The 24256-nt window shown below is 36.3% G+C and overlaps 1 protein-coding gene across 4 annotated transcripts in view; it reads left to right on the top strand.

The window, feature by feature from the left end:
• Positions 1-24256, top strand: part of IPO11 (importin 11) — a 202837-nt gene that overhangs the window by 22287 nt on the left and 156294 nt on the right. For all 4 annotated transcript variants that reach the window (XM_061393442.1, XM_061393443.1, XM_061393444.1 and 1 more), the window contains exons 2-6: positions 1159-1302; positions 6059-6159; positions 14138-14210; positions 15898-16101; positions 24113-24245. In XM_061393442.1, the coding sequence (XP_061249426.1) occupies positions 1165-1302; positions 6059-6159; positions 14138-14210; positions 15898-16101; positions 24113-24245 (649 nt within the window). In that variant the 5' untranslated portion in view covers positions 1159-1164. The remainder of the gene's footprint in view (positions 1-1158; positions 1303-6058; positions 6160-14137; positions 14211-15897; positions 16102-24112; positions 24246-24256) is intronic.

The following is a 24256-nucleotide window of genomic DNA, read 5'->3' as shown; positions in this document are numbered from 1 at the left end:
AAACAGAATCCTAGAGAATTCAATAAATTCCTCATGTGTTTTTAGGATGGTTTCAGACACTATAATAACAAAATCACTCTGGTGTGTACTTAAAACTACCACAACATTGTACATTAACTAAACTTCTATAAAAAATTTTATTGAAGGATTAGGTGATCCAACCTTTAAGATCCTTTTTAACTTAAGGTTTATATTTTGTTTGTTGGTTTAAGTTCTCTTGCCCCCCTCCCCTCCTCCAACACAATATTTCTTGGGTATGCGTTTGTCTTTTATATTAAAAAAAAAGTTTCAGATACATATCATTGGAGGCACCTAAGATGATAACATGAGGTACTTAGCAATCAGTCAAAGCATTCTTTTTGCAGTTCTCTTCCTTCTGGTCTTCTTTTTTTTATAATTAATTTTTCTGTATTTTGTTCATCAATTTTAAACATTGAAATCAATAAATTACTTTGTGACTTACAGTTTATGCTTATGCAATATAATTTGCCAAAGAATTTTGAGTGAAGATTAACATTCAATATCTCTAAATCTGAGCAATTCAAAAAAGTATGAAACAAGCATCAAGGCCAAGTGGATTTTTCTTTCTTACACCATATAACTTGTTCAAATCATATCATATTTCATGCTAGCTTTTTAAAAACTTTGCTTTTTTGGTTTTACTTAGCATTTGTAATTGTTCTTTTTCAAAATTATTTTTCAGAGTCCTAGGTCCTTTGCATTTTTGTATGATTTCTACCTTCTGGTCTTAAGGATAAAATGGTTAATACTTTTATAGATTTTATAATGCTTATCTTGAAAAAGAAACAAAATAATTAGAGTCTTGAGCAGGCAGTGTTATTTAACCAGAATTTAGTAACTTTGATGTTTGTTTGTCATTGTCCCTCCCCCCTCCAACTTACTGCCTTGTATTTATGGGATAATAAAATGGCATTTTCTTTTAGAAGTAAATTGGTTTAAGCAAAGGCAATTTGACTTATGGGGTTTTTAAGTAAGAGTATGGGTGGTACATGAAAGAGAAATCAAGCAGAATCTTGAAAGAGTAGGTAAATGATTGAAGTATGGGAGCAATTTAGAACATCGAGGCCTTTTCTCCATGTTTGTTACTGTTACTTTTTATGTATAATGTACACTCAGGTATGTCCGTGTCATTTCCAGGTTTCCATGGATCTCAACAGCGCCAGTACTGTTGTTCTTCAGGTCCTAACACAGGCCACCAGTCAGGATACTGCCGTGTTAAAACCTGCTGAAGAGCAGCTGAAACAGTGGGAGACGCAGCCAGGCTTCTACTCAGTGTTGCTGGTGAGTTGTTCTAAAAGAGTTTACTATTATTTTTGATAGAATGAGGTACTATTATTTTAATTGTTCTAAATTAAATTTACTTTAGTGAAACTGATCCAGATGTTTGGCTGCTGTATCTCCTGCCACAAGTTAATTCAGGGTGTGGCTCTTGAGGATATTTAAGAAATGTTTGTTGATGGTTGATAAATAACCCCTCAGGGTACAGTAAGTCTCCTACATATGAGCCTCAAGTTGCGAACTTTCAACAATGTGAACGTGTGCCAGCCCCATCTGGATGTCACCTGTTGTACTTACTACTGTGCTTTTCAAGGGACTGGACTGTAAGATTTAAAAAAATTACGTACATACTTGTGTGAGAAGTATTATAAACCTCTTATAGTACAGTGCTATATAGCTGATTCTGTTAGTTGGGTACCTTGGCTAACTTTGTTGAACTCAGGAACAAATTGAACTTAAGAACGCTCTCTCAGGACAGAACTGGTCTGTATGTAGGGGACTTACTGGTAGAATCTGCTCAGCAGGCAGCACTGTGCTGATAATCTGTTTTAATGCGTTAATGCTGACTTGAATGAAGACTATACGTGGTACACTTTGATGTTTGTCTTCGTCTTTATCCTTGCCCCAGTTAATTTACATTGTCAGAATTCTTCATCAGAGGTCTCCCCACTGTTGCATGAGTCGGGTCTACCATGCTCACTTTAAAACATTTTCTTTTCCCCCATCTAAAAATTATTTTCTTAACATATCTGATTTTTTCCCCTGGCTATTATGGGAAATAGTATAATAATTAACAGTGCTTTAGATCTTTCTGGGAGTTTAAAGCTTTTGGATAATTAATCAAAATTGTTTTCTCATTACCAGAATAAAAAGATGTCTTTTTGTATTGAAGGCCTCTCTTATTCTTTTTCTTCTGAAAATTTGAGAACTCTGATTGGTGTTCAAGATTTGGTTTCTGACCATGGCAAGGAGGCTACGAATTGAATCAAAAACTGATTCAGTATTTGTGACTGGGTCAAAAATTCAGAGCAGAACAGTTTACTGTATCTTGTAAAATAGAAAACCGTGGCATTACATACATGTTTTGACTTCATGACTGAAAAGTTTTGAGTTGTTACATTTGAGAAGATATACTAGTCATGCCTGGAAAGGAAATTAAGTATCTGAAGTCATACTGGATATTCTGAATATAACATTAGAAAATTGTCTCTTTGGCACAGTAACACAGAGATAAAAAACAGAGTAATTTCTAACGAGACCGAAGAAAGTGTCTTCTTCTCATAGATCATCCCAGCATTGTGTTTGTAAATTTGGGGCATAGTATGTAAATCTTTAGAAAATCTTGTATCTTTACCCTTCATATGTTTATTTAAATGAGCATGCTTTGTAATTAGCTTTGTGTTTTTTCAGACCAAAATATAAAAGACTTCTGGAATTTCTTATTTTAGTTACTGCTTGACTTTGGGAGAACCAGTAGACTTGCTTGATACTTTCTGTGTAATGTATGAATTATAAATATTAAGTGCCTAGACCTGTTTGTTTTATTTTTATTAGGTTTACTTTTCTTCTTAGAGGGATAGTAAAGTGTCTTTTAGATGCAGTATAGATAATAACAGATTTTGAAACTGCTGAATGTAAGTTATTTCTTTCTTTTTCCCTGTTCTCACTGTTTTGGTACATTGGTTCTGTTTGAGCCTTAGCCATCCAGATTAGTCTGGAGATTCCTAAATTTGTGTACCTGATCTCAGGTGTGCATTCCAACCTGGTTATTCAATATATTTATGTAATATATATTTACTTGTATTGACACCTGCAGCTTGACTTTTCTTGGTTGCTTGGTATAGCTGAGTTAGGTTGAGATCTACCAGCTTCCACAATATTTCCACATTACTTTCATTCATTCACTCATTTGCTCAATAGATATTTATGAAGTTTCTGCTTTGTTAGGCTCTGTGCTGGACTCCACTCATAATACACAACTCAGTCTAGTGTGGAAGGTAGGCATGTAAAGGGTAAGACCTAATGCAATTAATTAATTAGTCTTACAATTAATGTGGTGAGAGAACCTATGCTTTCTTTTGCAAGGACACCCAAAGAGGGACTCTGCCTCAGTTGTCACAGGTCTTAAGAAATAAATAGACATTACCCAGCTGTCTCTGTAACTTTTTTTGGTATGCACCTGATTTTTTAAAAATAAGATTATAGTATCATACCTATTTTTAGTACTTAACATATAAAATTTTTTTAATATACTGAAAGACATACTTCCACATTATTACTTTTGACTTTGAAGTTTTCCCACATAAAGTTGTGTTTAAGAGGTCAGTTCTAGGGATTTGAGTTGTTTTAGGTCTGAATTGTAGTACAGTTTTAGTTAACATATTCCTACAATTCCTATTTGTCCCATCTACCCACTATTATAGAAACACTAAAAATTTTATTATTATGCATGCAGGGTCTTAATTCCCCAACCAGGGGTCAAACCTATGCTCCCTGCAGTGGAAGCGTGGAGTCCTAAGCACTGGACCACAGGGGTTTTCCTAGAAAGCAGTGAAATACACTTTAATTCTCACTGTTTGTGATATTTTAAATTATACTGTAAATATTAGTTTTACTCTTCTTATTTCATACACCTTTATAACTATTATAAATTTTTGGTAACAGTTTTAATAAATTTTAAAGGTCACATACCAGTTGTAATTTTGATTTCAAGGTCATGTTGCATGGTTTAGCTTGCACAGTCATTTTTACAGTGTCTCATGACGGTGCAAGGCAGGAATTGCCTGTATTTGGATTAACACAGTGAATAAATATTTTGAGTAATGGTTAACTTTGATTTGAAATTATTCATAGCACTTCTGCATTTATAATACTTGAAAATATTTTGTTATCTAACTTGTTTGTAAGTATAATTGCTTTGATAAGGAGGATACTTTGAAATTATTTAGTTCATTCTGTTGGGTCTACTTTTTCTTTCTAAATTTAGCTATGTTTATTTTACTTATATAATTAAAAAAATTATTTTTTGGTTGTGTTGGGTCTTTGTTGCTGCCCGAAGGCTTTCTCTAGTTGTGGAGAGCAGGGGCTACTCTCCAGTTGTGGGCCTTCTCATCGTGGTGGCTTTTCTTGTTGCTCTATGTACGTGGGATTTCAGTAGTCGCAGCACGCAGGCTCGAGGGCTCTAGGGCATATGGGCTTCAGTAGTTTTGGTGCATGCGCTTAGTTCCTCTGTGGTATGTGCATATGGTATCTTCCTGAACAAGGGAGCAAGCCCAGTTCTCCTGCATTGGCAGGTAGATTCTTATCCACTGTAGCACCAGGGAAGTCCTAAAGGTGTTTATTTTAGTTTCATGTGGGTAGATTTTACTGTATAATTAGATTTGTTGTTTCAAGTTTAATTTTTTATTAGGAAAAATTTAAAATATACCTAAAAGTAGAATAGTGAAATGACTCTGTACATAGCCATTACTCAGCTTACATAATTAACATACTCCTAAGCAGATATGCTCTCTTACATGAATTGTAGAGCTATAGATACTTAGAAAATAACAGTATATGTGTAATTTAATTTAATTTAATAAATTAAATAAATTAATTTAATTTCACTTAAAATTTAAGTGAAACATTTAATTACAAATCTATCCATACTTAAATTTTTTTTTTTAATTTTATTGAAGTATAGTTGATGGTGGCGCAGTGGTAAAGAATCCGTCTGCCAGTGCAGGAGATATGAGAGACAAGGGTTCTGTCCCTGGGTTGGGAAGATCCCCTGGAGTAGGAAACGACGATGACTTAGTGACTAAACAACAAACAGTAGCAGCATCGTTGATTTCAGTGTGTGATGGTTTCAGTACAGCAGAGTGAATGTTGCTGCTGCTGCTAAGTCGCTTCAGTCGTGTCCGACTCTGTGCGACCCCATAGATGGCAGCCCACCAGGCTCCCCCATCCCTGGGATTCTCCAGGCAAGAACACTGGAGTGGGTTGCCATTTCCTTCTCCAATGCATGAAAGTGAAAAGTGAAAGTGAAGTCGCTCAGTCGTGTCCCGACTCTTCTCGACCCCATGGATTGCAGCCCACCAGGCTCCTCTGTCCATGGGATTTTCCAGGCAGAGTGAGTGTTACTCATATGCATATATCCACTCTTTTTTTTTAAATAGTCTTTTCTCATATAGGCCATTACAGAGTTATTGGGTAGAGTTTGCTGTGCTATACGGCAGGTTCTTCCTGTCTATTTTACGTATAGTCGTGTGTATATGTCAGTCCCAACCTCCCAATTTATCCTTCCCCTGGTAACTGTAAGTTTGTTTTCTACATCTGTGACTCCACTTTTGTAAATAAGTTTATTTATACCCTTCTGTTAGATTCTACATAAAAGCAGTATCATGGGGAAGGAAATGGCAGCCCACTCCAGCATTCTTGCCTGGAAAATTCCATGGAGCCTGGTGGGCTATCGTCCATGGAGTCGCAAAGAGTTGGATATGACTGAGCTCGCACACATAAGCTATATTATACAATATTTGTATTTCTGTGTCTGAAAAATCTATGTGTACTTTATTGTGATATATTAACTATACTTTTAACTTATTACTTATGTTTTTTAAGTTATTTAAAAACTATAAATTATACATTTAACTTAAAATATATAACTTAAAACTATAAATTAACTATACACTTATGTTTTTTAAGTTATTTAAGTATACTTAAATAACTATACTTATTTAACTTATGTTCATTCTGATGCTTTGTTTTTTATTTACAGAATATTTTCACAAACCACACTCTGGATATAAATGTACGGTGGCTTGCTGTGTTGTATTTTAAAAATGGAATTGATCGCTACTGGAGACGTGTAGCACCTCAGTAAGTTCCATCTCTTTTCCTCTCTCAAGCTCGTCCTTTTCACATTCAAGGGGGTCTAAGACTGTCATCCGTTAATCTTCACTCTGTATATAAAAGAATTCATTTGTGCTTTCTTCAGTAGCACATATACTAAAATGGGAACAATACAGAGATTTATATGCTCCCTGAGCTATGCACATTTGTGATTTGTTTGATATTCAAATGAAAAAAAGGTGTGTTAACGACTGAAGAAGAAATGTGTTCTACATGGTTAATTACAGATCACTAGTTGTCTTACTGCTTTTCTCTGTGAGTTTTCCCCCCTTTGGGCATAGGATATGTGGACTTCTCATTGGCCTTCTGTTTTCAAGGATCTTTAATTTTATGGGCACAAAATAAATGCTGAAGCATGTTTGAAAAAATGCGCCCCCCCCCCTTTTCTTTTTAAGAAATTACAAGGCTAGAATTCTGGAAAATGTCATTGAGAAGGAACTTCCAGGTCATCTCTGAATCAGCTGATGTTAATTGTCTAGTTTTATGCATAATTGCCTCTGTGGTAGAAATTGAGTAGTACACATTTGTAATATCATCAATTTCAGTTGTAACTACTCGGTAGGTGGTTAAGTGAAAAAATTTATTGTAATAGTTAATTGCATGTTTTATGATTGATGGAAAGACAGTATAGACAGGACAGGAATTTGATAGAAAATAGTAAACTTTGGTTTGGGGGAAAGAGGCTCAAGAGGGAGTTTGTTGTTGTTTAGTCACTGAGTCATGTCTGACTCTTTGTGACTGGGCTGTAGCCCGCAAGGCTCCTCTTTCCATGGGGTTTTCCAGGCAAGAATATTGGCGTGGGTTGCTATTTTCTTCTTCAGGGGATCTTCCCTGACCCAGGGATCGAACCTGCATCTCCTGCATTGCAGATGGATTCTTCTCTGCTGAGCTCCTGGGGAAGCCCCAAGAGGAGGGGGATATATATATAAAATTATGACTGATTCTCATTGATGTACAGCAGAGACCACTACAATATTGTAAAGCAATTATTCTCCAATTAAAAAAAATAGAAAACTTTGCCAAAGAAGTAACAATCTTTATTCTCCAGTAGATGGTACTGCAGCTCTGTAGTTTTTATGTTCATAGGCCCTTTTTAAAAAAATAGAGTGCCTCAAAGTGGGCTGTAAAATATGCTCTTGGATCATACTGGAAGTAACTAGAATTTTAAAGGCTACAGTTAGGATGCTATAATATTAAATCTTTTTCTTATTTTAAAATTAATTCATAATTTTGAGAGAAATGGGATGTTTAGTGATGAGAAAGTATATTTTGTTGAGTTGTAGGAAACAATGCAGCAAGACATGTTTCTATTGCTATGTCCAATTAAATTTTATGTGTCTCCTAAAATTAATTTTGTTTTACAAGTTATATGAAGAATAAATGACTATCTTTTAGATGGGAGAATAAATTATGATTATATATTTCAGATTGTACTTTCATGTAAAGAATTAGAAACTGGAATTAGTTTAAATTTTAATTAGGTAGTTAAATCCCAAGCTGTTAGTGATAATATTGAGATCCAAACTGGAAAGGAGATGAATGTACTTAGGCAGTAAAGATGTTAAAAATGTAAACAAAGGAGCAAAGATGTGTTATTGAACTCGTTTGAACTTAAGACTCTTAAAAAATAATTTGTGTTCTCATCAAAGTGCCATCTTATAGTTTCTGTTCTTAATAGTATTTTCACAGAATGATTAAGCTTTATCATTACTACATAAAATGCAACTTTTACTGGGTCCTAATTAATTAGATACTATCCAGTTTCTGGTTGGAATACAGTCTGGATTCATCTAATGAAGACAGGCACAAAGTTGAAGGTGTATGCTGACTATTATTGGAAAATTGCTGAAGTCATGAGATTTCTCAGGTTAAGGGCTTGTTTTCTTTAACAGATGTATATATTTTTTTTACATGGTCCCTTGTTTTGGTAACTAATTGTTATATTATACTCTGAATTTAAATTATGAGAACCATGAAAACTGTTGAACCTGCCTTCTTGGCATAGAAGTAAACTGAATTTCAAGCTTGAATCAAAACATTTTAAGAAAAAAGCATTGTTTTCAGGGATTTGATTGACAGAAGGAAGCTATTAAAATTGGAAAGTTCAGCAGCATTATAAAAAGATTAGGGGGATAATTTTAAATGGAAAAGCATAGACTTGCATTGGACTTTGACTCCTTTTGCCTGGATATGTATTATTTTAAATTGAGGTTCAGTTGACATATAACGTAACATGAGTTTCCAGTATATTACATAATGATTCAAAATGTGTCTGTATTGTGGAATGATCACCACCGTAAGTAGTTTACTTCTGTCTCCATTCATGTGCTGCTGTGCTCTTGGGTTAGTTGTGTCAGACTCTGGACTATCGCTCACAAGCCTCCTCTGTCCATGGGGTTTTCCAGGCAAATGTACGGGCATGGGTTGCCATTTCCTTCTCCAGGGGATCTTCCCGACCCAGGAATGGAGCCTGTGTCTCCAGTGTCTCCTGCATTGCAGGCAGAGTCTTTATCTGCTGAGCCATCAGGAAGTCACCACACAGAGAGAGTTTTTTTTTTTTTCTTGTGATGAATTTTAAGATTTACTCTTTTAGCAACTTTGAAATACGCAGTGCAGTATTATTAACTGTAGTTGCCAAGTTGTACATCATATCCCCATGACTTATTTTACATTATAACTGCAAGTTTCTACTTTTTCTTTTTAACTCCCTTTACCTGTTCCACATCTCCCCCCATGTTTATTTTACTCTTTGTTTTCTCATTTGTTTACTAATCTTACGGAAGTCACTGTTAAGCTTAAAAACACTTTTATTGAAATGTAATAAAAATGTGCTTAAAAAGTACACACACGAAGGGTACACTTTGAATGTTTGTAATGTGCACACCTGTGTAACTCCCACTTAGAGCTGGGTAGAACTAGCACCTCAGAAACTTCCCTTCTGCCCCTTCACAGTCACCTCTACACCCTCCTCAAAGATCTGCCATTTCTCACCCTAGATTAGTTTTTACCTGTTGGAGTTGGTGATGGACAGGGAGGCCTGGCGTGCTGCGATTCATGGAGTCGCAAAGAGTCAGACATGATTGAGCAACTGAACTGAACTGAACTGAACTAACTTGATACAAATGGAAGTAAAAGTCATAGTATGTTCTCTTCTGTGTCTGACTTGTATCCAGTATTATAATTATGAGATTTGTCCATGTAGTTGCGAGTGGCAGTAATTTGCTCTTTTATGTAGAAGTACAGCATCCCATTTTAGGAATATATTACCATTATCTGTCCATTCTGCTGTTGATGGGTATGAAGGTTGTTTGTAGTTTTTGACTGTCAAAGATAATGCTTCTTTGAAAAATCTTTTACATGTCTTGTTGCATATAAGTTTGAATTTTACTGTTATTTATGATGATCAGGTGTATTGTTGTGTATTATTGTTGTTCAGTCACTAAGTCATGTCTGACTATTTGTGACCCCATGGATTGCAGCACACCAGGCTCCTCTGTCCTCCATTATTTCCGGGAATTTGCTAACATTCATGTCCATTGAGCCAGTGATGGCACCCAACCATCTCGTCCTCTGTCGCCCTCTTCTCCTGCCTTCAGTCTTTCTCAGCATCAGGGTCTTTTTCAATGAGTTGGCTTTTTGCATCAGGTGACCAAAGTATTGGAGCTTCAGCATCAGCATCAGTCCTTCCAATGAATATTCAGGGTTGATTTCCTTTAGGATTGACTGGTTTGGTCTCCTTACAGTCCAAGGGACTCTGAAGAGCCTTTTCTAGCACCATAATTGAAAAGTATCAATTCTTTGGTGCTTAGCCTTCTTTGTGGTGCAACTTGCACATCCATACACATTTGCTGGGAAAACCATAGCTTTGACTATACAGACCTTTGTTGGCAAAGTAATGTCTCTTCTTTTTAATATACTGTCTAGGTTTGTTATAGTTTTTCTTCCAAGGAGCAGATGTCTTTTAATTTGCAGTGGTATCATCTGCATATCTGAGATTATTGATTTTTCTCCAAGCAATCTTGGTTCCAACTTGTGATTCATCCAGCCTGGCATTTTGCATGATGTACTCCAAATTTAAGTTAAAGAAGCAGGGTGACAATATACGGCCTTGATGTACTCCTTTTCCCAGTTTTGAACCAGTCCATTGTTCCATGTCCAGTTCTAACTGTTGCTTCTTGAACTGCATACAGATTTCTCAGAAGACACATATGCTCTTCTGGTATTCCCATCTCTTTAAGAATTTTCCACAATTTTTATGATCCACACAGTCAAAGGCTTTAGCATATTCAGTGAAGCGGAAGTAAATATTTATCTTGAACTCTCTTGCTTTCAGCTTTCGTAGATACTATCAGTTAGTTCTGTAAGCTGTTTTTACCAGTTTGCCCTTCCACTACTCATGTAGCATGAGTGTTGACATTTGCTCCACATTCTCACCATAGTTGGTCTGGTTTGTTTCATTTTAGTCATGCTGGTGTGCTTGAAAATTTTTGCATTTTCCTGATAGACGGTGAGTACTTTTTTCGTATACTTACTAGTCTCAAGACAGTTCCAGAAAAACATCTACTTTTGCTCTCCTGACTACGCCAAATTTGACTCTGTGGATCACAACAAACTGGAAAATCCTTAAAGAGATGGGAATACCAGACCACCTTACCTGCCTCATGAGAAACCTATGTGCAGGTTGAGAAACAACAGTTAGAACTGGACATGGAACAATGGACTGGTTCTAAATTGGGAAAGGAGTATATCAAGGCTATATACTGTCACTCTGCTTATTTAACTTATATGCAGAGTACAGCATGCGGAATGCTGGATTGGATGAAGCACAAGCTGGAATCAAGATTGCCAGGAGAAATATCAATAACCTCAGATACGCAGATGACACCACCCTTATGGCAGAAAGTGAAGAGGAACTAAAGAGTTTCTTGATGAAGGTGAAAGAGGAGAGTGAAAAAATTGGCTTAAAACTCAACATTCAAAAAACAAAGATCATGGCATCCAGTCCCATCACTTCATGGCAAATAGATGGGGAAACAATGGAAACAGTGACAGACTATTTTCTTGGGTTCCAAAATCACTGCAGATGGTGAGTTTAGCCATGAAATTAAAAGACGCTTGCTCCTTGGAAGGAAACTATGGCAAACCTAGACAGCATATTAAAAAGCAGAGACATTACTTTGCTGACAAAGGTCCGTCTAGTCAAGGCTATGGTTTTTCCAGTAGTCATGCATGGGTGTGAGAGTTGGACTATAAGGAAAGCTGAGTGCCAAAGAATTGATGCTTTCGAACTATGGTGTTGGAGAAGACTCTTAAGAGTCCCTTGAACTGCCAAGGTGATCAAACCAGTCAATCTTGGAAGTCAGTCCTGAATATTCACTGGAAGGACTGATATTGAAGCTGAAGCTCGAATAGTTTGGCCACCTGATGTGAAGATTCATGGGGTCGCAAAGAGTCGGACATGACTGAGCGACTGATCTGATCTGATCTGATGTGAAGAACTGACTGATTGGAAAAGACCTTGATGCTGGGAAAGATTGAAGCCAGGAGGAGATTGGGACAACAGAGGATGAGATGGTTGGATGGCATCACCGACTCGATGGACATGAGTTTGAGCAAGCTCCTGGAGTTGGTGATCGACAGGGACACCTGGCGTGCTGCGGTCCATGGGGTCAGAAAGAGTCAAGCTCGACTGAGGGACTAAACTGACTGGACTGGTACTTAGTAGTCATTTGGAGCTTCTCTTTTGTGAAGGACCTGCCATTTGCACATCTAAAAAAATGGAACTATCTTATTGATTTATGAGACTTTATATTTAGGGCTTCCCTGGTGGCTGAGAGGTTATATATTTTATATATATATGTATATATATATATATATATATATTTGGGTAGAAGTCTTTTGTTGAATATATGTAGTGAAAATATCTTTGCCTGTTTCATGACTTGCTTGTTCACTTTCTTACTGGTATCTTTTGATGAAAATCAGTATTAAGTTCAGTTTAGCTACCTTCTTTTTGTAATTCATTCTTTTGGGATCTGTTTACAAAGTTTTTGCTCAACATAAAGTCATGAAAGTATGTTTTCTGCTAGAAGCTTTGTTTTACTTTTCAGGTTTTGGTGTATGATCTGTCTGTCATTTCTGTGTAAGGTAAAGATGTGAAGTAGGGCAGCCCATGTCTTTTTTCCCTATCGCATTTCAGTGGCACTTTACACATAGGGGTGTGCTTTTGGATTTCTCTGCTTTGTCCTGTTGGCCTATTTGTCTGTCATTGGTTTAGGTATTGTACTTTATCAGGCTTAATGTACTTTTAATTACTTTTTGAATTTAATTTTACTGTCCTTTTTCTAGCTTTTTTAAATAGAAGCTTAGGTAATTTTCTGTTTTTCTTCTATATGCATTTAAAACATTAAGGCTTTTTTTTTTTTTATAATCGTGACTTTAGTTCAGTTTCATAAGCCTCAGTATGTAGTATTTTCATTACCATTTAGTCAAAAATATTTTAACATTTTGATTTCTTTTGAGACCCATGGGTTATATCATGTAATTTCCAAACATGTGGGACTTTTTTTGTTTTCTGTTAATGATTTCATTCTTTGGACTATGCTGTCTTATTTTATGATCCCAACATATGGTATGTTGGTAAATGCTCTATATGCATTTGTAAAGCATGTATGTTTGCTGTTGTGGCTTGTAATGTTTTATTATATTTATCAGGTCAAATTTGTTAGTTATGTTATTCAAATCCTTTATATTATTACTGATTTTGTGCCACTTTTTCATCAGTTACCAAGAGAAGTACATTCATCTTCAAATATAACTCTAGCCTTGGTCTTCATTGTCACATAGCCTTATTTTCAGGTGTCTCTTCTGTGTCTATGTTCAGAATTTTCTCTTCCTATAAATGGCACCAATCATTGGATTAGGGCCTACTCTAATCCAGTATGACCTAATTTTAGCGTGAGTGCATCTGCAAAGCCCTTACTTCCAAATAAGGTCACATTCACAGGTATTTGGGGTTAGAACTTGAACATACCTTTTGGTGGGGTGTGAGGCACATTTCAACTCAACAGATGCCTTAAAACATTTTAAAAAATTGTGTGCAACTTTTATAGCTGATTTTTGGGGAGTGATTCATTCAATACAAGCTACTTTTATCATAGCCAGAATAGAAAACCTTAAAATGAAGGGTTTAAAATTTAATTTTAAAATAAAACATTCATATAGTTCAGAATAGGTACAGTCTTATACAGTGGATATTTGCCTTCTCTGCCCTTTTGCTGTCTAGTTGCCTTCCTCATTTGCAGACAAAATTGTTAGTGTTATGTTCAGCCTTTTAAGACACGGCTTCTCTAGTTGTGGACTGTAGGCTCTAGAGCACATGGACTCAGTTGTGGACTCTGGCATCTTAGTTCCACCAAGGATCGAACCCAGGCCCCCTGCTTTGGGAGCACAGAGCCTTATCCACTGGATTACCAGGGAAGTCCCCGAAAGATTTTAAACTACTTGATTTAACAAGTTTTCCATACCAAGCATTCTCTTATTTCTGACCCTCTCTTCCACATAGAATTTTGTAAAGAAGTCAGTGTAAGAGTAGTATTTACTCATAGATTTTTTTTTTTAAGCCAGACATTAAATGTTTTGGTCAGCAGCTGTTTTTATATCAGTAGAAGCAGACATCAGAATATCACGTTCTTTAGTCTAGATTTGTCTCTATTTCCTAATAGTTTTTGCACTATTTTGTGCTTCCTATTTATTCAGCTGTGAAGGAAGTTTGAATTAACCTGATGTGTCAGTATACAAGTAATGGAAATAATTCTGTTTAATTACCCGAACAAGCAGGGACACATTGTTTGAAAGACTTTTTATTGTTAAAATTCTCAGTCATGCTTACCTGCATTCATTATTTTGCGGCGTTCCCTTGCATAATAAACATGTCTTTTTACAGTGCTCTCTCAGAGGAGGAGAAGTCTACCTTGCGTGCAGGGCTAATCACCAACTTCAATGAACCGATAAACCAGGTTAGTGAGAAAATGAGTGCCAACTGTTCTTTTTTTCCCGTGGTTTTTTTGCTTCTTTTCCAAACTAACTTTGGTTCTTTGCTTTAAAAATAAAATTTTATTAAATAATGGTCATTTGTGATGTGTATATACGCTTCTCTGATGGTTTTTAAATTTTGAGATCCAATTCTAGCTGTGAAGAATTTTGATTAGATTTGGCTCTTACTGATTTAAAACTCAGAATCATTTGAAGATACACCTGTATATTTTTTAACTTCTCAGTTTTTGAGCCAATATTGAAAGTATCTCTCTACATATTAATTATTGAAATTATCCGCCCCCCCCAACTACAGGACAGCTTCTGATTTTTTTTTAAAGATGTTTTGTTTTTTATTTTTGGCTGTGCTAGGTCTTCTTTGCAGTGCGCAGGCTTCTCAATGAAGTGGCTTCTCTTGTTGCAGAGCCCGGGCTTTAGGCATGCAGGACTCAGTAGTTGTGGCTCGTGAGCTCTAGAGCACTGGCTCAGTATTTGTGGTTCGTGGACTTAGTTGCTCCATGGCATGTGGGCTCTTCCTGGGCCAGGAATCGAACCCATTTCCCCTGCATTAGCAGGCAGATTCCCCACCACTAGGCTACCAGGGAATCCCAGACTTCTGATTTTTGTCTGTTTCCTTCATCACATTTTCACTTCTTACTACTCTGTGGGGGATAGATAGTGGATTATATAGTTTTATTTTTTCTTTCCCTTTTAGTGAGATTTTTCTTTTAAGAATAAAATAAGTTTGCTTATGATACAAAAATTCTATTTTCCAAGTTACTATTTCTTACATTTGATTCTTTTGATTTGACTATTAAAGCACATTGTATTAGGAGGTGTATCCAATGTAGTTTTATCTAAACCTACTTATATGATCCGAGTTCTATTTTTTTTTTTTGCAGTTTCTCAGCTAAGGAGATTTGATGGAAGTTGGAGAGGAACAGAGTTACTCTCTGTGGGGAAGGAGGTGGTCGTCAGGGAGGGGCTTGGGTGATTGAGGGTGAACCATTGCTTAGGTGTTCTGTCAACCAGTATTTGGGAAACTCTGATCTGAACAAATATCACTATGTGAATACCTAATACTGATATTCATTTCCACTCTTAGATCAGTGGCTCTCAAAGTTTACATCCTTAGAACTTCCTTATACTGCTGAAATAAAACATGGAAGAGTTATATATGTTGATGTTTATTGTATTAGAAATTAAAATTGATAAACCTAAAATATATTGTTTATTAATATGGACTGAATTTTAAAAAGTGAACGGTAGCTATTTCCCCAAACAATAAGTATTTAATGAAGAGAGTAACATTGTTCTGCATTTTTGCATATCTTTTTACTGTCTGGCTACTTAAAAAATGTCTAGAATTTCAAATATATCTAGTATTTAACTAAGTTGTGATGTTATTTTAGAAGTTATATGATGAAAATCTAGCTCCACAATGGTATATTACTGGGAAAGGGTAGACCTCACAGAAAAGATCCTAGGCCCCCCAGGGTTCCATAGACCACACGTTGAGAGCTACTGTCTTAAACATTTGTTCAGTGAAATCTTACTTATTTTTGTTAAATGTATGAGTAACTAAAAAGGGAATTTTCAGCTGTGAACATATTCCTTACCTATTGCTTTAATTTCATGTTTATTTCTGAAAGTTAATTTTTTTCCCTTTAGATTGCAACTCAGATTGCAGTGCTGATTGCAAAAGTTGCTCGATTGGATTGTCCTCGACAGTGGCCTGAACTGATTCCCACTCTTATAGAATCTGTGAAAGTCCAAGATGATCTTCGACAACACAGAGCATTACTTACCTTCTATCATGTTACCAAGACTCTGGCGTCTAAACGACTGTCTGCTGATAGAAAACTGTTTTATGATGTAAGTGACTTAATGGAATTAAATTTGATAATGAAAACTGTGCTATTTGTATTGAAATCATAATGAAAACTGTGCTACTTGTATTAAAATGTAATTTTACCTCTAGATATCTTACTGATGGATTATTAATTCTTTCTAATTGACCTCAAAAGGGTCATATTAATAGGTAACATCTGAAAGGTTTTAAGCTGGATTGTGATATGACCAGTAAGGTCACTTAGTTGCCAATGAAGGGGGTTAATTGGTGGAGAACAGTCTGAAGGCAGAAAGACTGGTTTGAGGCTACTGAAGTTGTGTTCAGATGCAATGATAAAGCTCTCAAAGGAAGAAGTGATAAAGAGAACATTTAGGAGCATATAGAGATGAGATTTAGGAAGTTAAAATTGACATGCCTGGGTAATTGGTGGATATAGGAAGCAGTCTGACACAATTGGTGATGTCTGTCGGTGTTTTAGTTCTATTCATTGAAAAAACTCTTTCTTCCCTTCATTCAGTTGCTTTGGTGTTTTTGTATTTCATTGTTTTGAACTACTGGAACAGCGATTTTCATATTTTTCAGCATAACATTTTAAACTGTACCAGATAACAATGGGACTCTCCAGGTTTTGTTTTTGGCTACACTGTGGCTTGTGGGATTTTAGTTTCTTACTCAGGGATTGAACGTGGGTCCTTGGCAGTGAGAGCATGGAGTCCTAACCACTGGACCAACAGGAATTCCCTCCAAGTATTTTTAACAGTGTTCTTGCTTACCTTTGGAATCCTTGCTTTGAGGATATGGCTTAGGAATTTGAATTTTTAATAGGCTCCCCAGGTTATTCTTAAGACACCAAAGTTTAAACCAGAACTATATTATGTCCTCTTTACTTTTAACCCAGTAGGTGTAAATAGCTAATTTTCTGTTTATCTGAGGATACTGAGTGTAAGAGAAATTCTTCTTGTTAAAGGTTGCCTTTTAAATCCTTGTCACTTTTACTTGATATCTAATAAGGACTAAAGAAATGGACATTTTATCTTTTCAAGTCTTTCTGTGAATTTCTTATTGACTTTTCTCACTTTTATTCCCATCTTAGTCCTTCACTTTTATGTAGAAGTTTTAATGTGTGTAAGATTCTGGGTTACAATTACTCTTTATTGAAGGGTCCCCTTCTATAGAAATCTTACTTCTTGGTTTGGCTTTTTCAAGTTATACTCTCCTAATGTATTGCCTTGGTTTTCAGATACAATGTGTATTTAGCCTACTCTGTCTCTACAAAGTATATCTAAATTAGCCTTATTTTGTATAGCTTGTTTGGGTTAGCTTCCTGTCCACTTCAACTTTCTTGCTTGGTTTTCTTGTAGTGTGAGGCTCTTTCCTCTCCATATAGAATGAAATATAGGTCTGCCTAGCATCTTGTACTTACATCCAGCATAGTATTTATTGCATTGTACATTATATTACAATTACATTTTAATTGTTGATTCACCCTTTCTGAGATCCACCACACTGAATTTTATGAGGGAGTACTGTAGCTCTTATTGTTACAGTTATTATTATAGTCCTACTGTCTAGCCCAGAAGAATGTACATGAGTGGATCGTGCCCAATACCTGTTAAATGAATAAACAGTAGAGGAAGAGATTTGTTCTTAAATACATTCTAGATTTCAAAATGGTATGATATAGAACTTCAAAAAGCAGGAGTTGGGGAGTATATACAAAACTCAAGATACCTGGAAAAAGTAATTGAGCTTAGCACCGTTTATTTTTGAATGGAGTAGCTGAACCTGGAAACATGGAACACAGCGGGGAATAGGATGGAAATCTTGTCTGATGGGGTTGGGGAACAAGAAGTGTAGTTTATTAAAGGTAGCATATGTAGGAATATATTATGATAAAGAGCAAGTTTGCTAGTTAATTAAACAGCCCAATTATTTTGGTAATCTGAAGTGTGGGAAAATCTTTTTAATAATGTGGTTACTTTAATGCTAAGATGGTCCTTATGTACTAAATTAGTTTCCCACATAAAGAAGTGTAAGGTCATAGTTGAGCTACTTGATATGACAAAATAGTTCATGGTACATTTAATCCCTACTGCTTCACCTGTCCCAGCAATTTTTTTTCCCAGCGTGTTTTCCTTCCACCTTAAAATAAATTAAGTTCTTTTCATGGGTGACAGATAATAAAATCAACAGTAGTAGCTGTTTGCAGTAATGAAATTGAGCTTGATTTGACACAAAGGGGATTCGTTTTCTAGAAAATTACATGCTTTTCATACAAACATGAATATAAAAAAGTTGACATTAAGTACAGTTAAAATCTAAATTTAGTCTATGAAAGCCAGGAAATTTAGGTCACAGATAGTAATTCTAATATAATTGTAAATGTATTAACCAAATAATATCTTATAGATGTGGTGTGTAACCCACAAAGGTACCTGCTATGGTAAGTGAAGTAATCCAAATCCAAAAAAAAAGAAGAAAAAATTTTTTGAAAGCAAGTATATTTCACTTGTGTTTAGCAATATGGGTTAACAATTATGAGAAGACCTGGCTCCTAGTCAAGAATGTTTCTTTGTACTGAGCAGTTTTGGAATTTTGAGCAAGGTATTTGTACTTTATGATTCTTTAAATTTGTCTTTTAATTATAAAGTTGTGTGATTCTGTGAATTTATAATTTTTATTATTCTGAGTAAATCTTTATAAACACCATTAAAGTTTGAGATGGACTTTTTAGTTTTAGTGTAATTTAAATATTGATTTTGTGTTTTTAATTGCTTTTTTCCTAGAAGCCAAGACCTTTGTACATTTAGTTTTATTTTTTCTTTTTCACTGTTTTCTTAGCAGTTAAGTTCTTAACCTACTGACTTTATCAGATACTTTGCTGTGCAATTTTGGCATATAACCAGTGAAATAGTTTTCTTACTTAACGACATTTCAAATGAACTCTAGTTGTGAAAACAATTCAACAGCCTCCATATATTTTTCACTCATATTTACCAGTTCTTAAGGTGTTGCCACATTTACTTTTCCTCTTGAAGCAAATCTTGATATGTCATTTTACCCAATACTATTTAGAGTATGAATCTCAAAAAAGGACATATTCCATAACCAGTTTTTATTTTTAATTTTTTAAGTTTGGATATTAGGAATTAATCTTAAATTCTTACTTCCCCTCGAGAGTGAGTCAACAGATTGCCTACTGAGGTATGTATGATACTGAAGAACATGAAAGACACAACTAGTCATCTCCTGACATGGGAAAAATCATAAGACACAAATCTCCAAAGGTCATTTAGTAACTTTTTAAAATCTGCCATACTGTATTACATTGTTGTTATAGTCAAAGCTAAAATTCAGCAAAAATTAAAAAGCTGAAGGATTTATGATGAATAATGTTCCCACTAATAGCATATATATTTGCATGATGAGGATAAGAGAAAACTGTGCAGCGAGATGAAGTCAGATTACGATACTACTGAATAGTCTTCCTGATGAGTGTTTTATGAATAAACTAACCAAAGAGATCCACATAGCTACTTTGGGATGGGCTGATTGGCATAAGATAGCTAACTCAGCCTCATAAAAGAAATTTTCATCCTTATTCCTTATAAATTTATAATTTCATGTTTGGTTCTGTGGGAAAGTTCTCAAATAGTTAAAGTTTTGAGTGTTAAATTTGAGAATGCCAAGGTGCCACTTATACTGTATAGCTCACACCTTCGGGAAATTTACAGAATAGTGAAATTTATTTAAAACATAAATGTGTGTTTATAAGCAAATCATTAAGTAGGTTAAATTCATCATTTTCAGTTTTGGGTGATTCTAAATGCTGTTTCTAAGTCTTGTCTCTTGCTTTGCCTAATTTCAGATTGCCTTTTAAACACATTGTTTAAAGAATGACTCCTACGATCCATAGAGTCATTTCTGCTATGAACCTGTGTGGGGATTTGAGAGAGAGAGAGAGAGAGAGAGTGTGTGTGTATGTGTGTATCTCTGTGTGTGTGTGTGTGTGTCTGTGTCTAGGCTTAGATAAATATGAGGGAAAGAGGAAACTTTTGGTGGAAGCTTTAATCAAGGAAAGACTCAAGATGACTAGCTTGATCAAAAAAAAAAGAACTATGCACTAAACAGAACAGGAGATTTTGAGTAAAGTATAGTTTATCCTTTCTGTTTGATTCACAAGGACTCTTGTCTGGGTCCTAGGAAGATCAGACCAGATCAGTCGCTCAGTCGTGTCCGACTCTTTGCGACCGCATGAATCGCAGCACGCCAGGCCTCCCTGTCCATCACCAACTCCCGGAGTTCACTGAGACTCACGTCCATCAAGTCAGTGATGCCATCCAGCCATCTCATCCTCTGTCGTCCCCTTCTACTCCTGCCCCCAATCCCTCCCAGGATCAGAGTCTTTTCCAATGAGTCAACTCTTTGCATGAGGTGGCCAAAGTACTGGAGTTTCAGCTTTAGCATCATTCCTTGCAAAGAAATCCCAGGGCTGATCTCCTTCAGAATGGACTGGTTGGATCTCCTTGCAGTCCAAGGGACTCTCAAGAGTCTTCTCCAACACCACGGTTCAAAAGCATCAATTCTTCAGTGTTCAGCCTTCTTCACAGTCCAACTCTCACATCCATACATGACCACAGGAAAAACCATAGCCTTGACTAGACGAACCTTTGTTGGCAAAGTAATGTCTCTGCTTTTGAATATGCTATCTAGGTTGGTCATAACTTTCCTTCCAAGGAGTAAGCGTCTTTTCTTTCCATGGCTGCAGTCACCATCTGCAGGTCTAGGAAAGGGGACTCTTAAAGCATTGCTGAGTTATACTTTGTTTTTTACCCATCTCTGTATCCATCTGACAAATATGTGAGTTGCTACTCTGCTAGTCACTATTGGAGAAGGTGATGGCACCCCAGTCCAGTACTCTTGCCTGGAAAATCCCATGGACGGAGGAGCCTGGTGGGCTGCAGTCCATGGGGTCGCGAAGAGTCAGACACGACTGAGCGACTTCGCTTTCACTTTGCACTTTCATGCATTGGAGAAGGAAATGGCAACCCACTCCAGTGTACTTGCCTGGAGAATCCCAGGGATGGAGGAGCCTGGTGGGCTGCCGTCTATGGGGTTGCACAGAGTCGGGCATGACTGAAGCGACTTAGCAGCAGCAGCAGCAGCAGTAGCAGTAGTCACTCCATTGGATGCCTGAGCTGCAGCTGTGAGCAAAGGTAGGATTACAAATAGAGAGGAGGGTGTTTTCACCTCCTCCTCCCTCACATTGAGTTCATACTCTGTATACCTGAGAGCATTGTCTAGGCATCAGTAACTAAGGACAGCCTTATGGCTGTTACTAGGTTTAGAGGTCTTGAGGAATCTTGGAGCTGGGTCAGGTAACTTGTGTTGAGTAGGCAGGCACTGATTGGTTGGCCTAGATCTGCCTTTTTGGGGAGCGCTGAGCCCAGAACCTATTTCTAAGTTTTGGTTTGCTGCCTTGGGACTTAGCATGAGTGACTTCATCTTGGGCCTAATCTGGTTACCTTAGCATACGTAATCATTTAACTTTTATCATATGATATGCATAAAAATGGTAATTTAATATGATTTAATGTTGTTCAGTTGCTCAATTGTGTCCAACTCTGTGACCCTATGGACTGCAGCACACCAGGCTTCTCTGTACCTCACCATCTCCCAGAACTTGCTCAAACTCAGGTCCATTGAGTCAGTGATGCCATCCGGCCATTTCGTCCTGTTGAGATGATATAATATAATTAAATATTTGTAGCCAATTTTCTACATTTTAAAAAATACATTATTACAGTTGGTTTGTTTGAGCCAGAAAAATGAATATGGTTGATACATCACATTTGGTCATGTTTCTTAAGTGTCTTTAAAGTTAGAATAGCATTCATTCTTTGTGTGTGTGTGTGTGTGTGTGTGTGTGTGTGTGTACGTGTGCACATCATTGACATGTTGTTAATTATCTTGTTGAGTAGAGTTAGGTTAAGCAAGTTTTGAGAGTTCCAGTTTGTGGATAATTTTTATTGCCCCACTATTAGTTACGAATTACAAGACTTTGATTTAAACATTTTTTGGTGCTCATTTTTTTTAGGGGAAAATTGGTCCTGAAGCTAAAAAGTTTAAGAATATCTAAAATACTAAAATAAAATTTGCTATATTGGTTTGTTTTTGATACTCAAGGAATCAAGTCTGTATGTTTCTCAGACTTAAGAAGCTACTAAGTAAGCAGTCAGTGGGTGGCACTGTTCCTTCTGGTTTAGAAAAAGAAAAATACAAGTATTTGGGATTTTCATGGACCAATACCTAAAATGTTTTATTAAATAGCTTATTTTTTTTATTGTCTAACTGAATATTTCCTACCCCTCTATATTTTCTTGGAGAAAATGTAGAAATATTTTAATCCCTTCTACTTGTCCTCTATTATTTTCTCTTTTCCAGATAAGCCTTCTGTGAGCATTTATCAGCTTGTATTTTCTGGAGCAGATAGAAGCCTGTGAAAGACTTGTGTTTACAAGATAGTTAATAGTATTCCTTCCCAAATTCTTGTGGTTTCTTCCTTCTTTGTCTTTCCACCTCCTTTTACCCTTGGGCTGAGAGCATAGTGCTATATTGCTTCTTCATTCTAATCATCCCTGTTTGTGCAGAGCCCTTTTGTAGACTAGCTAAAAAGAATTAGGAATTGGGACTGTAACAGCTGACTAATGCTTAAAGTAGGTGCTTAGCTCCAGAACTGGAACCTGAAACAAAGGAGAATATTACAGTTTTTTCATACTACTGTTTCTTTCTTGATTTCTGTCACAAATGCTGTGTGCCTTCACACTAAAAACAGTGACTGAAGCAATAGGGGTTGGATGACTCCAGTTCAAGCTGTGGGATGCTGCTTTGCTGAGAAGCCAATTCTAGACTGTAACTAAGTGGTTTTATATCTGCAGTTCTGTTCTGGGGGAGATTCTAGGGGTGGGATAGGATACCTTATACCTTATCAGAACCCAGGAAACCATGAGAAACTAACAGAGGAAATAGGGGGGGTTGAGTAGAGATGGTGTTCTACCAGTTGCTTATAAGCCTTTCATCCTCTTGTGTTCCAGGAGGTTACAGGGTGTTCTGCCCGTACTCATTAGCTGAGGTTTAAGCCTTTGCCTGTGTAGATAGGTGCAAAGTTACAAGGGGTATGGTGAAGGTGTTTTTCTGTATCTGGAAGCCTAGGCCTTTAAAATTACTGCATTAAAATAATAGAAGTGGAATTTGACTTTATCATAGAAATGTCATATTTACAGGATTGCATTTCTGACTGGTTTCTGATGCCTGATCTTATTATAAGTAGTTTCATTAGTTGAAATGACGTATCTCAAATAAGAAAAAATCATTCTGAAGTGTGCTAATGATCACTAGTCAGTTGCACTTTCACTAAATTTTTATTTAAAGCAAATGGCCATGTAGGCTGAGGTGGATTGCTCTTAGACTTTCTGGAAAAAACTTGAAAATACCACTGGAGTGTGGTTCTCATTTTGAGTCAGGATTTCAAATACTGGTACATATTAATATGTTCTTGGCTTTAAATACTCCAAACCAGGTGGGTAGAATTGGCAGAATGCAGAAATTTAACTCCTTTGTATTTCTTAGTGTATTGATTTATCTGGTAAACTCAGTGATAGTCCGTAAGTCAAGTGTTTTTAAAGCCAAGTGTTACAACTGTTAATAATAGTGGAAGAAAATAAAAGAGTAAAGATTGGAAATATCAAACTGCAGTGCAGGCATTAGGCTAAGTAATATTTCAAGAAACTAATAGCATTTGCAGGGGGTGGCGTGTTTATGTATGTGTGTTTATAATGGCAGCAGTGTAAACCACTTCCTGCTGGGCATTGTGACTAAAAAATCAGACGTGTGCGTTGTGACTAAAAAAGTTAGACGTGTTGCTATAAGTGATTCTTGACTTTTGAATTTTGTTGAAAATGTATTACTATGTAGGTCTAATGATTAGTGGAATCTGTAATAATATTGTGAACAAATTTGTTGATATCTTTGCAGTTAGCTTCTGGAATTTATAGTTTTGCCTGCTCTCTGTGGAATCACCACACAGACACATTCCTTCAACAAGTTTCTTCTGGCAATGAAGCTGCAGTTCTAAGTTCACTTGAACGAACTCTACTATCCTTGAAAGGTACTATTAAG

This window comes from Bos javanicus, chromosome 20 (genome assembly GCF_032452875.1).
Source record: "Bos javanicus breed banteng chromosome 20, ARS-OSU_banteng_1.0, whole genome shotgun sequence".
NCBI lineage: Eukaryota > Metazoa > Chordata > Mammalia > Artiodactyla > Bovidae > Bos > Bos javanicus.
This window is presented reverse-complemented; position numbering and strand designations above follow the sequence as displayed.